This window comes from Rhyacophila brunnea, unplaced genomic scaffold (genome assembly GCF_057557595.1).
Source record: "Rhyacophila brunnea isolate RB1 unplaced genomic scaffold, BYU_Rbru_1.0 scaffold_7, whole genome shotgun sequence".
In the NCBI taxonomy this organism is placed as follows: Eukaryota; Metazoa; Arthropoda; class Insecta; order Trichoptera; family Rhyacophilidae; genus Rhyacophila; species Rhyacophila brunnea.
In genome coordinates, this window is record NW_028233339.1 from 42,107,237 (window position 1) to 42,124,115 (window position 16,879).

The window sequence follows — 16,879 nt, forward strand, 5'->3', positions numbered from 1 at the left end:
GGTAGGGGGCAGTCCAAACATCTTGGTCATGCGGGGGCCATGCTATGCTTGGGTGCGAACAATTTATTAATTTCCTTCTGTTACCTACTTTCAAGAATAGTTTGGTTAATGTAAAAAGTTTGTGTAACGCTTGCTTTTTTCGAATATACATATAAATATATTCGCATTGCTTTTATTTTATGCCGTGATACGTATGTTGCGAAACGCCGAGCTAAGTAAACATCCATAAAAACGCACTTTACAATGTTACGAAGTGTTACGAACCCCTCACGTCGACAATGTATACAAATAAAATATTGACTCACTTTCATCGGACTGGGGCGCCGAGAGAATGGCGCTGTGCTTCTTCTTCACTTCTTCGACGTTCTCCTGGATCTTGTCGATCATCGCCCGAATTTCCTCCACCTGTCAAAAACAAACAAACGGACACGTCCATTAATCATTCGTTACGGCAACCATATTACAACACTAGACCGAGGATTTAGGGTTTTTGGACGACGACGAGATTTTCACAATTACACCATATAATTAATATCTATAGATTTATTGTTATTAAGAATTTTTAATATTTTTTTTTAAATAACGAGTCAGATATTATCATCGCCATGATACCACTTTTTTATGACGTAAATACACAAACTTTATGTAAGTATGGCCATTATATTATTATTCTAATTATTCACGGGTCGTTTGTCCAGGTGTCGATGATACTAATATATTGTCACCCGTGACATGCGGTCCATAGAAACAATCGATCAAGTACCATATTATACATAATACATACTATTAATTATGTACATACGTATTATAAAATTATATGATAAATTTTATATAACTGTATGTACTTTTTCTACAGACTACATTATTAAAATTAGCTCCCCGTAATAGCACACACTACACAACAGCATCGATAATCCGTCAATAGCAAATAGTAGGTACTGGGTACATATTATATTTTTCAACAGCATCCCCAAAACCTCAAGTCACCACACGGACACACCCCACTGATAATCGCCTATACATATTATTAAATTTTAATTAAATACGTACAATATAACGTGTAGTACTTACAAGATGAGACACAATGTCAGCGCTAGTGAGATAGCTGACACTGTGTGACATCAATAGACTTCGAATGGAATAAGTGTGTTATGCTGTTATTACATTATGATCACATCATGTTCTGTCACATGCTAGCTAGTACGGCGACAAATTTAGTCTATGGGTTTCATACACCTGCGAACAACATATTGACCAACAACGATCGCACTAGTCGACAATTAAAATATTAAAAAAATTGGCAACGGTGAGTTTTTTTTTCTTAAATACACATATATTATAGTATGTACTTATCTTGGCATATAATAATAATTGATTAACAGTGGGTATTCAGTGATGAAACCACTTGTTATCATTAGTTAAAATGTTCGCCGCAGGATGGCGACTCATACTTTCCGAAATAGAAGGGGGTGGCGCGGCGGTATTAGGACAGGGGACGATGATTGGTGACTTTAGCCGGCTCGCACATCACAACTCGCCTTGTGTGCCTGAGGGCCATACATCAAAACTTCCGAGACTGCCGGCGAATGTTGCATGATCACAACCTCGCACATCTGCCTAGCGCTGCTAGCTCTAGCTCTGCCAAACGCGGCGACAGTCTGGAGAGAAATGGCCGATTGTGCAGCTGTGTGCATGCGCGGAGTCGATATTGGCCGGACATCGACATGCAGGCTTTGGCCAACGCAACTCGACGCATGTCGCAGCGTCACAGAGTCGCAGTTGCATCGGCCAATCTGCGAAGCTCCATTTAATAACGTTTGTTTCTTGGTTTACGATGACGTCACATCGACGAATTCGTCGTAAGACGCATGCGGCGAGTTCTGATGTGCGAGCCCACCTACACACAAATTCGTATTCTTATGAACGACGATTTTTTTTTGTAAGAGTTATTTCGCGTAACTATAGAAATATGGAAATACTGTAATTCATCCATATTATAATATAAGTGTAATTTTAATTTAAAACCTATTACAAGTCATATCGTCGTCCGGTAGGGTTTGACCGGGCTACATCGCTCGGCGTAATGGTACTATCATTACAATACCGTGAGATATGCACGGAAAGACCCGAGTAAATAATAATAATAATAATAATGGGAAAACTGCTGAGTCATGCGATCAAACCCATTTTCCGTCGGGTGGGGGGAGGGGCGGGTATCTGTGTAGCCTGGGTTCGAACTGTTGCTCGGGCAACGTCAGTCACTTGTTGAGAGTGAAAAGTAAACGCTATTATCCTGGGGATTTCGCACAAAACGCCATTATACCTGGCGAGTACTTGACACCGCCTCCGTTGACGTCAATGCCGTTCTCACGGTGAGGGTTTCCCGCAAAATGGCGCGAAAATGAAAAATTCAAGAAGGACATAAGTAACGCAAAGAAAGACTGACTATTAATTATTGAGATGCATTTTCTTACTAGCATTATATTTTAGATTGGTACAATGTTGATCACATTAAGGCGAAGTCTTCACTGAGCCTTTTTTAAAGAGGCACCTAGCGGAAAAATACGAAGCTTGCAATTTGAGACATTTTTTTGATAATTTACAATTTCAACTGTATTAATGAATAAATATGTATCTGAAAACATTAAAAAAAAATATTTTTTATTTTAAGTCAAAGATAAACTTACAATTGTAAAAAATGTAATGAAATGTGAATTTGTTGAATCGGACCGCACCCTATTATTACATATATTTTATGGTCATGTTTATTATTAAAATTTAGTTTATTAAGTTTTCTAAGCATCACCAAAGAGATTTTTGACTAATTCATAGTTTTAATATTTTTTACATCTATTTTAAAAAACATCGTTTTTTATAAAAAATATAAATGTGTACAACTTGAAATCCTTTTTATTTATTTATTATTAGCAGGCGACTTTTTTTTACTATTGAAGCAAATTTGTGTTGTGTGTTTATCTCACTTATCTGGTCGACTGGCCTCGCCGGGCCCCTTCTATGCCCGGGCCCCCAGGCTAGAGCCCTGTCAGCCCCACCCTTGTGGGGGCCATGACCCTGCCTATAATAGCAAACTATAATCGATAAAAAATATTCTTCTATCTACAACATATCTAAATTTATCTAAGGTTTAATGGCGTAATTCTACATATTTTATATATAAACGAATATTTTTTGACTATTATCTACTATAGTAATATGGCTTGGATTGGGCAGGGTTTAATTGAATATTATAAACTAACAAACACTATCTATACATTGTGGTCGTTCAATGAAAACAAATACGTTTGACTGATATGTTTAATGTGCACTAATGTGTCGGATATTAACACCCGACCCCCGCTAGTCGCTACGGCTATCTAGAACTATTGCAATGTCATACAACGATTAATTAATACATCTGGGCATATAGTAATTTATTTCAAGGAAGTTTAATACTTTGTATAATTAACTAATCCAGTAGATATGTAAAATTATCCAGTTTTAATTACTAGTGTAATTACAACATAAGGAGTTAATTTTTTAACTAACTAAATTTGGTTAAACAACCCGACGACTCCGCCAATTGAAACTGGAGGGGGATAAGACTTTTCTCTCGTTCATAATAAGCCGAGTGAAATGCCTGCTAAATAATATCCCTAGCGTTCCTCCGGATTTATCTTAATATTATGTTTATGGTAATTTAACGGCTCACACTAAATCTTCGCCGACGGCCTGAAATGGACTTTAACGTTTCTGGCAACAAATTTTAGGCAGGAGGCCGCATCCCGACATTCATCTTTTGCCATAAATCTTAGTCAGTATTCCGCCATACATTATGCTCCCAGGTTAATACTTAAAAAATATGACAAGAAACCTAATTATTTTATAAAAACCATCGGTGTCTACTGCTAGCAGCGCTAGAAATGGAAAATTTTACGATCGGGGTGCACCACGGTCAGATAACAAAGAAAAATATGCGGATATAACTATTATTACAAATTAAACAGATTACATAACAGTCAATGAAAAAGATATAAGTAGATATACATTATTATTTAATCGACCATGTCCGATCCTAATAAGATCACATGGACCTCCACGGAGTGGAGGTTTGTATTGACAGATTTTGTTTTTACGAGAAATGAATGTCAGCCATTTGCTCAACCTATTAGGTCCATACTCTGAAAAACAATATGTGTATTTGCCGGACCCAGGATTCGAACCTGGGACCAACGACGCTATAGGCCGACGCTTAAGCCACCGGCATACATAGGATGGAAAACTGTAACTATAATTAACCTTAACTAAATGGAATTTATTTGATGTGAAATTCAATTAATGTGATACCCGATCTTGTCGAATTTTGCAGATTTGAGAAATTTTAGGTCGAATATTTGATACCAAATAGAGCTACCCTCAATTTCTTCGTCTAAATTCTTAAGTCTTTCTCGTTTTTTAGTTTTTTATATTAGTCACTTATTGTTGAAAAACCGAGCTCACACAAATATGATGTTGAAAACTCTAACAAGATTTTCAGAGCCTTCAAGTAGATAGCTGTACAGAAATCCAATATTCTCCATAGTTATTTCAGAAAAAATAATTTTTAGAGTACGATTTGTTGACAAAGTGACCAATTCTTTTTCTTCTTCGTACATTTTCATAATTTCGCGAAGGATTTTCTCGTTTTTCACTATTTTGCGGATTTTTCTGCTTTTATCCTTTTCTCGCGGTGCACTTGCAACAAGCTAGCGGTGCACCGATTGAGAACCACTGGTTTAAACCAAAGATATTGAAAACCCCCTTCTTTAGAGATGGAACCTAAATGTATGAAATTGAAGCAAAAACAAGGAAGGTGGTCCACTGATTAATTTATCTACAAATGACTTCGCATCCCAAATTTATTTGCGAAGAACTTCACACTATTTCTATGACATATAAAGAGATAATCCGCCTAGATGAGCTTGAAATACTATGTACACATCGGCATCATTATAATATAGTTAAAAAATCCGGTAAAATTTGTGTAAAACCATTTATAACAACTGAACTCCAGTAAGTAATCACAATGAAATAAAAAATGACCGCCATATTACGTGAATAAGAACATCGTGGTGCAATGCGTAAGGCGCTGGCCTTTCATCCGGGAGCTCCAGGTTCGATCCCTGTGAGGTCAAAGTATATTTATGTGACTTTTATCAAAGCCTAGGTGTTTGGGATTGTTTCACTTATTAGTAAATGCACTACTGTAGTCACTACACTACTGTCATTGGGCATCTTGGCTTGTTGTGGTGTTATAAAGAATATATAAGTATGTGTTTTTTTAATTATAATCGGAATGGCAACTGAGCGATGATATTATTTGTGGAGATTGCCAACTTAACCATGCTCTGCGTTTGCTTAATAATTTCAAACGAAATAACGTAGAAGGCTTCTTCTATTTATAGTCAACGTTCTTCGGTATAAACCTTTTTTTCCTGCATAAATTTGGAGGGTGGTTTTGAAAGACAGATAATTACATACTATTATTGTGTTACCTTTCCGAAAAAACCCTCCTATATAAATTGTGACTCGGGATATGTACCTATGTATTCGGGTGACATATCGTCGCTATAGGATTGGTTTGTCGAAATCGACCTTTAAATGCATAATGATTTTTGTATCTAAGTGAATCAGAACCATCCTTTTCTTTAAATTACTTTGTAATGAATACATCATTCAAATGCTATAAAAACAACGAATTAAATACCTACAAGTATTTAAATATAGGATAATGAAATTTGTTTTTCGTCTCCTGAACATTTGCCATTCAACAAACCAATCCTAGAGCGACGAAATTGCGAAGTAAATTGAATAACTTAACTTATCTTAACTTTTTAATTATTCTTAGAATATTTCATATGATCAACTTTCATGTATAGTTTAATGATGCCATGACGTCATAGATGTCACAAGTCTCTAAAGCCGTGGTTTCGGGTTTCATCCCGCGTTTGGCAAACAAAAAAATATAATTGGTTTATTTTTCAATGTGTGTTTCATCCAGAGCAAGTATCCAATAAGTTGGTCGAAAAGCTAACAATCATTCTGCTACTTCACAAATACATAAATCCGTTAATATTAATTACATCCACCTCCTAGGGTTGTCCGTAAAATAAGGTCTTCAATTTTTTTTCACAAAGAAAAACAAGTTTATTTGCAATGAATTCTACATTGTTGGAAAGCTTGAACCTAATAATATTTTTCTACATAATCCCCATTGCGATTTATGCATTCTTGCATGCGGTGTAACATTTTTGTATACCCGTGTCATAGAACCACAGAAGAAATTTTGATAAAAAATAGAATACCGATAGGCTATATTCAATACGCCGCATATTAATGCAGGGTTTTTGAATGTGAGTGTCCTACGAAAATGAAGCACGCATTATGCACGTGCAATAGTGTGCATCGATGGGAGTAGATAGGTATCTACCTATACAGGACGTGATGTTTGCCCAGTTTTGAGATATTGCCTATAATGTATTTCGCTAATCTGCATGCGTCTTTGCTGTTTACCAAGGACATCGAAGGGCAACGGAAGTAAGCTAGACATCGCGTAAAAGCCGACAAAACAATTACAGTCCTGTTAAACCTTTTACGTTATTACATTGTGTCCTTCTTACTTTATTGTGTATTTCATACTTTCAATACCGGTATTTCGGTATTCAAAAATATTGTGATACTAGTTTTAAAATACCGGTATGGCAATCCTTATACATATTGCAGTGTTTAAAGAATATAATAAGTATTATATATTATATTGATAGGTATAATATTATTCGCTAACCTATTACATTGTTAGTTAAATATGTAAATACATATTATTATTAACATGACATAGTTATTTATAGCAGAACATTCAGAAGAATTTGATCATAAAGGTAATGTCTGCGACGTTTCTAGAGAGGTCTATTATACCCACCCGTGTTGTAATTTAAGTTGTAGGTAACTAAGATCTCAAACCAAATATAACTTCAGTCTGACAAAATATAATAGCGGGCTTGAAACAATAGTTTCTTCTCTAATCTGCCGGCCAATTCCCGGGCACACCTGCTTCCCCCTTTCCAAAAGGTTAACTCGATGTAATACCGAAAGGTCAACTGAGTATTAGCGCCTAGCAGTACGAACGCGTCGGGACCGGAATGACATCACTACGGCCGATGCGCCTAATGGCCGTATTAGACCTCTAATCCTACCTCTCTTCGACGCAACCGGACGATGAAAGGTGTCGTAAAATTGTTTGTAAAGTTGTAGTTTATTACTAAAACAAGTCAAAATGGAGTATTTTTTATTATGGTAGAACAACAACCTGTCAATAATTATTACATGTGCGAAATGAATTCGATGACCTCCGACCATATCATAAGACCGTGTCCGGAAACTTGTACGTATGCATTTCGCCGTATCACACTTCAACGTGTTGTATCGAAAATAGGTATACTATGGCTGTATATTAAAGACCGTCCAACCTCTTTGGGTCGTATAGTACTGTCATAAAATTAATATCTAAATAAAACACGGTTCTTGTAAGTTTACACTTAAACAAATTTTGAAAATAGCCTATATATACTGGATTATTTGTTAGGTTAGGTTTTTATTCTTGAATTCATGAATGTTGCAATCATCAAATCAATCAAATCATCAATGAAAATTGAATTAATGCTGATATTGAATCTAATAAAATTGGAGACCGTATAGTATACGGTCATCTCTTTCCGATAAGAAAATTCACGGCGAACTGTGCCACGGTGAAATGTTTTACGTACAATTTACATGTAACCTCGTACGACCATCCGAAGAAGACAAGAAATTAATCGAAAGGAAAGAATTGAACTGACAAAGAAGACAATCCAAAGAGCATTTTTGATCTTGTTGCAGTGATAATACGAACGTGAAGTCCACGTAGATTGTTCGGCATACATTATAAACTTTACATTTTTTCATTGTTGCCTATCTGTGCTCCTGTCTTACATGGGCACTCTTAAATTAACCACGTGAACTTAGCACAATCACTGTTAACCTTTTAATTACCACATTTAAATAACACATTAATTATATCTAATGGCCAACGACTCCAAACGCGCCAGTCGCGGTGCACTGAATGAGTTAGCACACTCGATTGCGTAACGATCTCGGTATTGGGTGGACTGCTACCGAGATATTCCCAGTTACATCACATGCTTCACATCCAAACATAAAGTCCTATGATGCGCCTGACAGCATGCGGTTTGGTAAAACCATTCATTTCAATGACGAAGAAGACATTGCATTCGTGGAATTTCTCCAAATACCAATAATCTATTTGGATCCATTACACTGATTGATTTTTTTCAATTGCAGGTCAATAATTATATGTTCATAATAATTAATCCACTCGCTTTACATTTTACATTATATCGGAGCAAAATATATGAACAGTGCAATAATTAGTAGTACTGTTGGGCCGTTAATTAAAACAATACGAACAAGGATTAAAAAAAAAATCGGTGTGTATTTATGTACGCGCGTTAGAAGTTATACTTCTTTGGCGTAACAAAACAAAAACAAAACTTGTGATAAACTAGATTCTTTGACTAGCTCTTAATTATCTTGTTAAATTACACACTCAAGAGAAAGGACCGCTTATTGGAACGCCTTAGGTTTATTTCTATACACTTCTTATATTACTAACTGACGTTTAATCGTTTGTTTACGTAAGGAATTGCAAATGGCCGACAATAATAACTTCGATGCCTAGGCATCGGAACAATTCTTAACTATAATATTATACTGTATAATCGTCACGATTGCGTTATCATACTGTGGCGTAAAGGTAGTGCGTTCGGCTGATAACCGAACAACCGGTGGTTCGAAACCAATCGAGTACGTTTTTTTTCGTGTGAAAAATAAATTATGTGTTAAAACGTTTTTTTTCGTGTGAAAAATAAATTATGTGTTAAATGTCACACGTCAAAAATACACTCTGATCTGATTTCCCAAACGCGCCTAAAGAAGTATAACTTCAAAAATAAATGATAAAAATGTCCGACATTGACCTTTCGTCCATTAAATTTGTTACATATTATTTATTAAAATCGTTTTAAAAAATGAGTCGATTTTTATGATTGGAATCCGATAAAAAATGCTGACCATGACTCCAAACTCTTATGCCCCGGTAATTAGCATTATCAAGCATGTCATAGCATAGCAAGCAGTTTAGCCGATTGAACTGACATGAATACATCATCCCATTTTGTAGCTAATCCCCGGACATTTTCAAATTATTTGATTAGAACTTTGTGAAAAATTATCTTAATTGTCTGCAAACAGTACATCGGTATGCTACCAGTAAACTTAGTAAATACAGTGATGTAAAACTATTTGTTGCAGCCAGCAGTACGATAATATAAAGATGTTTGGTTTACACATGCTTAAACTCTGACAACACAACGGATAACGAATCGAAACAAGGGTCCCGAACGATCTGATTTATATATGAATCGTAAGGCGTAACAGGCAATATCCATGATTCTTAATGCCCAGTCGGGTCAAAGAGAATTGAGACAGCAGGTGTAATACGGTCGTAATGCCGCCTTCTCACCAATAGATAGTGCAGCAACAAGTAGCTACCAAATGGATAATATATCACGTAAAAAGGAGAGAGCGGTTTTTTTGTAACTGTTGCACAGGATTCTTTTCGTGAAACGCAACAATGTTGCCATACTAAAGGTAAAAATATTGCCATGTTATACGTGAATCGGTTTACACACGACGTCGGTAACCCTGACTAATAGCGGCATAGAATAAATTATTTTAGAATTTCAAAAAGAGATTGTATAAGTAGGTCATTTTTGTTAATTTAATTAATGACATGTGGTATAAAATTTCTTCATGATGATGATAGTCGCTGGGATTAACTCTAATCAACTCACCAAACCCACCAAACCCAAAACCACTTGAACATTTCAAAGTCAAGGTCCTATTTACCAGACGGTTGGAGCGGGCCCTTTTTCGAGTTTCTCCGCTACGGGGTCTAATACTTGCTCAAGCTCCGCTCCATGGTCTGGTCCGCACCGAAAGATTTAATAGGTATTATATTATGTAGACAAATGTTAAAAAAATAAGTAGTTTTAAAACAATTCGCCATTTTCATTATAAAAAAACGTGAGGTTATTTATCACTCAGCAGTGTTGCCGTATTTCAAATAATTCCAGTGTTGCGAAGTGTCAAATAATATTATATTTTCATTGGGAATTAGGACGAAAATTTAATAATAATATTAAAAACATCCGGAGCAGTGGAGCTCTACAAATTTACAGTGCTCCGCCTCCGCTCCTGCTACAGGTAAAACCCATTGCCCCGTGCTCCGCTCCAACGCACAGCTTAATAATAATTTCGAACTTCATCGCTATTCCGACGTATACCGTAGTTATGAAGTTAGGCGCCCTTCAAATCTGAACCGGAAATGCCCCAGGAGTGACCTTGATTGGAAATTGGTTGATGTGAAAATGGAGGTACAATCTGTATTGCGGTCATCACTCGATGTCAAGATTTGAATGAAGTTAAGATTTAATATGCAGACATTCCCTCGACTAGTCGTTTACAAACAGAAAAATCTACATTTTTGAAGTTACCGGAACCCTGAAAATTGAGGTAGAGTTCCTTCTTCATAACTTAGCACTCCCGGCTGTAGGATGAAAATGATGTAATATATTCTAAAAACATTTTTTTACATTTATTTTCGACCATGTCCGATCCTAATAAGATCATATGGGCCTCCACAGAGTAGAGGTTTGTATTATCAGATTTTGTTTTTTTACGAGAAATGGTTGTCGGCCACTTGCTCAACCTATTTACATAATACCTACTATTTATTTATTTATTTTCTTATTACTACATTAAATTTATTAATACAAGTGAATATCATTTGATCTAATTTAATGCGAGGTAATTAGGCAAAGAGGCGAATCAGTGTAGTAAAAAGTGCAAAAAAAGTGCAGTCATAAAACGTATACTCTAAGCTAGGGGCGTTTAGGTTAGGTTAGATTTTTTAGGTTACCGAAACCCTGAAAATTGAGGTAACCTAAGGGCGTTTAGGGTTTTTTGGTTTACCGAAACCCTTCACATTTCTATCCACTATTCAGCTACCCTTGTCCGATATACGCAATTTGGTGAACATTGCATATTACAAATTATACGAAAGCTATGTCAAAGATATTCTTGGTCTGGACTAAGCTTAACAATGTAGCCGTTGAGATTATTCGTTGACCCCATTTAAAAGACTTTATTTTCCACTGCACAAGCGTCTTCGTCCAGTAAACACTCACCGCTTTATAAATTTACATAATCCCGACAAGTAGTCTGAAGAAATCGTTCCCCCGACTGCTGGAAATACATTTGCATTACAATCCAACGTTGTGGGAAACGAAGGCGAATCTGAATGCAACATTTAAGTAAAAACTTGGCAGGGATTCAATCGGCTTTTTGTATGTGTTTTATGAGACAGTGAACATTGTAACGAAATAAATTTTTGAACATATAAGTTTAAAAATGACTGTGTTGTGCATTTGTACACCAATCGACGTTTTGGTAAAACTGAGATATATGCACATAGGCACTTGTCCTGGATGTATTACTGATGCAATGATGCTAAACAATGGACACATAGTTGTTATTTTCTTTTATAGTGTTAACTGTCAATTCATGGTGGAAATGCATTGTAAGTTTTATTAATTTAATTTAATTAAAACACAAAATTTTTACAGTACTTTTTCAACTTTTAATAAATAAATCTGGACCGGAAAGGGGTTGACAATGTCCCTCTGAGGTGGACGAAACCGGTCCAGCGCATCTATTCTATACACAAAACTGCTATCGAGGGTAGTGTTTCATACTTTTGTATCGAAGTATTATAATTTTTACAATAAGTTTGTTGTAATTGTTACATTAAGTGCTGTATTTTAACGGCACCTCTCTTCGCTGTTTTATAGAGCGAGATAGACAGTTGTGACTGTTTAGACGGCTAACTTATTGACTGTAACAATTATAATACTTCAATACAAACGTTATCATAAACTACCCTCGATAACCGCCGATAGCAGTCTTGTGTATAGAATAGATGCGCAGATTTATTTATTAAAAGTGGAAAAAGTACTATAAAAATTTTGCGTTTTATTAAATTTAATTTAATTACATTCCTAGTTGTTAGTAAATTTTGGCGTGATTTGTATGGTAGGTACAGATTGCTTAATAATTTATTGTCAGAGCACATTGACTGGAATACAACAGAATATGCAGGTCGAGTCTCATTCGGTAACCACATTTGAAGCCATGCATGTTTTTATGTTCAATATTAAACAAAATTTATTTCATCATATAGGATGTTTTTTTAGGTGTAGAACTTTAAAATGAAATAAAACGCATAAAAATTGTGGTGATAGACATGTTATTGGATTTATTCGAAAGATAATTTTATGCCATTAGTGTTTAAAGCCATTTAGAGCCGCGCGGCTGGCTCGAAGATAGCGCAATCTGGAAGTCCAATTTTCGACCATCTGGGGCCGTATATCGGCAATAACGCGGCAACTAGTGTATCGTCTCTGATTTATCAGGGTAGACTAACGACTTCACATATCGCCATAGAAAATAATCTAAAGGTGTTAAATCACACGATCTTGGAGGCCAATTCACAGGTCCATAAAGCGAAATTATGTGCTCATCGAATGTTTCCTTAAATTGATTGTGGCGCGCGTTGTGTGGCATGTTGCTTCGTCTTTTTGAAACCACAGCTCTTCCACATCAATGCCATTCAATTGGGGAAAGAAAAAGACAGTAATCATTTATCTATAGTCCTCTCCATTGACTGTCACGTTCTGGCCTTTGGCATCATTTTTGAAGAAATATGGACCAATGATTCCACCTGCCCATGAAGTACACAAAACAGTGACTTTTTGTGGATGTAACGGCGTCTCAATAATGGCTTGTGGTTTTTCTTCACTGCAAATGTGGCAATCTTGCTTATTGACGTAGCCATTCAATCAAAAATGAGCCTAATCGATGAACAAAATGTTGTGGTCTAAATGAACTGAACCACGATTTTCGAAATAAATCTGCACAATTTACAACCGTTGTTCTCGCGTAAGTCTATTCATGGTACAATGGCAAACCAAATTGACCACAAACCAGCTGTCAGTTGTCAAATTGGCTGTCGCTGGAAAAAGTGTTGCCTATTTGAAAAACAAAACTCCAAACAAACACCCAGTATTAAATTAATCAATAATATATTATATCACAAGTTATAAAGTTAGACATTGTTCTCCCGAAACGTTGTTGTGACTTGTGACATACACGTATTTTAATACGTAACAATAAGATGGTTATATATACCTACTAATTGTAACATGTAGTCCGATTAGTGTAATAATTAATGGAGCGATTTCTTACGTGAAATAGTCAGGGAATCAAAACTTTCACCGCGGTCGTTTGGCATTCGTGACACGCACAGCTGTGTCAAATACAGTGAGATGCCTATTTCATTTTAAGGACCGGCGGCTTTGGATAAATCCAAGAATATCCGAATTTGACCTGACCGAGTTTTGGGTCAGATTAAGGGAGAGATTTTGATCCGATCGGATTCAAATAAGCCTGTGTGCATACGCAATTTTAAGGATTATGTAGGCTACTAAAAGTTTCGTCAAAACTTACAGAAGAAACCCTATCCATTCATATATTATTGTCGCCTTGGCAGTGAATGGACGTATCCCACACCTGCAAAATTCAGAGATAGTGGCATTAAAAAAGTCTTACAAACCTTCCTAAACATTTTATATCATTGTGTGCCTTAAGTAAATTTAATAAAATGTTGGTATTTCTGGTGAACTTGGAAACCGCATGGGTATGGAGGGCATGGATATCCAGCTGTATGGCTGTGACAAGTGGCATTTTACAAAGCTTTAAAGGTCTCAGCTTTTGAGGAGAATCGATGTCTCCGTCAAATCTAAGGGGTACACCGGTACGAACGCGTTACAAACACTCGAGTTCGTGAGCGGACACGGCAGCCCTCGATAATTGAGGTAATCATGAAAAGACGCCTTAGTGATTGGGACATGTGTTCATGTGACACTTCGTACCCTTGTGACACGGCCTCATGGGTTTCGTCGCCGTGGCCGGCTCTGCCTCACCCTGCAGCGATACTACAAAAGCGATCTACGTGCTGCAGGTCTGGCATGGAGGGATACGCGAGAGTTGGCGATGTACCGAGGGAAGTGGCGCAAACTTATGCTTGCTCTAGCCCCAATGCTGGGACATGACAGGGTGAAAGAAGAAGAAAATTGGTGCAATATTATTCAAGTAGTAATACAATAGTTTACTAACCGAGGAACTAACTAATGCCGTTTCTTATCCTTCCCCGGGGTTGTTTAAATCGTTGGTTATGTATAATTTCACGAAATTGCCAAAGCCAAGAAACTTCAACTTTAAACAACAGATATAAACGCAAAGTTTTCAAATTGTTTCGTCTGGATTAGTTAAGAATAGGTTCCCCCCCTCGCCTCTATCTATTTAGTGCGATACAGCCCAGCAAACAATGCCTAATTAATTAACTGGTCTCGCATTCTTAGGATTTAACATAATAATACTGTTGTTTATTAAGCCAATTAATGTCATGTTGGATCCACCTTCCTCAACCTATTCCTACCGTATCACAGAGCAGTGAGCCAATATAATTAAGGGTGGGTTATCAGACGTCCCGAATTTACAGAACTTTTTGTCTCGCTTTCCCAATAAAGCTGACCGTTCAGAGCGTTCCCGTATTTAGGTAAATACCCTAATTATCGGTAACAATCTATTTTCATAATTAGATTCACCAGTATAAGTCATCAGTTGAGTAAGGGCGCCACGTGCCAACATTTTACATACTTTTTTATATTGTAATGTGCTTGGTTCTAAATTCGAACACCTGAGATGGTATATCTATAATTGAGAGTATCATTTCAAAATCTATGGATATACTTATTGTGTGTGTTGCAAGCAATGACATTTAATATGGACGAATCATGTGGAAAAGAAAATGACACTCACTTTATTGTCGGGTCTGCCGAATGGCATAATCTGTTCTAACGCCATTACAATAAAGGTGATATTGCTATAAATTCCTGATGCTTTTTGTTGAGTCTGCCGGATGGTTCGGTTCGAACGGGTTCGCTCAAATGAACATTGACATTAGAAACACTGCTCTAACGCCATTACAATAAAGGTCATATTGCTATAAATTCCCGATGCGTGATATCGCATACTGGAATTGCGTGACGTCTATCTATACATGCGAATGCGCGAATTTACTTGCTAGCTACTGTATTGAGTGCGTCGTCCAATAATTAATGTCATTGGTTGCAAGCTATAAATAATAAACCTAAGTATATTATTTTAATTGTATTCGTGTTATTATGTATGTGTTGCGGAAACTATGAAATAAAATAATAATATATTATGCCCACGATGGCCGCGCGGCTTAAGCGTTGGCCTATCCCTATGGTGTCGTGGGTCCCAGGTTCGAATCCTCGGTCTGACAAATACACATATTGTTTTTCAATTTGTGTTTGAGTCAGAGTATGGACCTAATAGGTTTAGCAAGTGGCTGACATTTATTTCTCGTAAAAACAAAATCTGTCAATACAAACCTCCACCCTGTGGAGGCCCATATTATCTTATTACTCTTATTGGGATCGGACACGGTCAAAAAAAAAAATATTATTAAGTTAAATTCTACAGGTTGTTTTTAAAGTCGATAGTTCTTCGGTCATAACACCATGATGGGTGATAGATACGTTATGGACACGGTCGCGATAAGCGAAATTTCGCAACAAAGCAATTTAAAATAACAAAATAAACGTCATACATAAAATGAAACAATTATAATTAGATATAATAGATAAACGTATAAAAAAGAATGTATCCCTTCTTGGCCTGCCTGCATTTATTATAAAAAATGGCATTTAAATTAATGGCCCGACCAAACTACACCCGCCCCGCACCCCGGCCGTATCACGTGGCCTTGTTTACACGCTTGGTGTAAAGCATCGGTATTGGACTGGGCCTGGGAATATCTCAGGAGCAGTTACCCAAGACAAGAGAAGGCCATGCACTCAAATGTGCTTTGACTGAATTTACAATACTTTAAATTAGGAGTACCCACGGGAGAGAGGAGCACGTAGAGGTAAAATTAAAAATTATAGTAAGTATAAATAAGTAACAAAAACTAATATAAAACTGCTGAACAATCTGAGTGAAGAGATCTTCAAGTTGGCAATAGACGTCGTAAATTTTTTAAATGCAACAAAATTGGCCTTTACGACGATCAGGTCGGACGGTCCAATGGGCCCAACAGCTGCGCAACCGACTTGAGCAGCTCTTGCCTTTCCGTAGGCATTTTAGGACATTCCCAGAGAATGTGGTTTACGTCCTGTATTTCTCCGCCAGAAAGACATGTTGGTGGGGTAACAAGACCAAGCTTAAAGAGCCTGCCAGCGAAACCACCATGACCAGTCAAGAATCGACTGGTGTGATATCTGGAGTCAAAGCGGTGATCTCCATTCGCCATTTGATATGAAAAAATATCAATAACACTGTCAAATAATCCGATCGTACGAGTGTAATTTCAGACATTATACTGATTATTGGAACATGGCCATGTTAAAATAAGGCGGGGATAAAAAGAAATGTCATCGCGCCCATCGCGCCGATGTTACAGGATGCAAGACATGATGAAAATCAAAAAAATAATCACATTTTGATTTTTTTTTCAGTTGAAATAAATTAATAATAGATGTAGCTATCATTGTATGATGTTAGTTATATACAGTCCTATATA

General features: G+C 36.7%; 1 protein-coding gene across 9 annotated transcripts in view; it reads right to left on the minus strand.

Moving 5' to 3' along the window:
• Nucleotides 1-16,879, minus strand: part of Syx1A (Syntaxin 1A) — a 187,386-nt gene that overhangs the window by 122,335 nt on the left and 48,172 nt on the right. For all 9 annotated transcript variants that reach the window (XR_015071947.1, XR_015071946.1, XM_085958258.1 and 6 more), the window contains exon 3: nucleotides 306-405. Coding sequence is in view for 7 of the 9 variants with exons in the window: in XM_085958258.1 (XP_085814384.1) it covers nucleotides 306-405 (100 nt within the window). In the remaining 2 variants the exon portion in view is untranslated. The remainder of the gene's footprint in view (nucleotides 1-305; nucleotides 406-16,879) is intronic.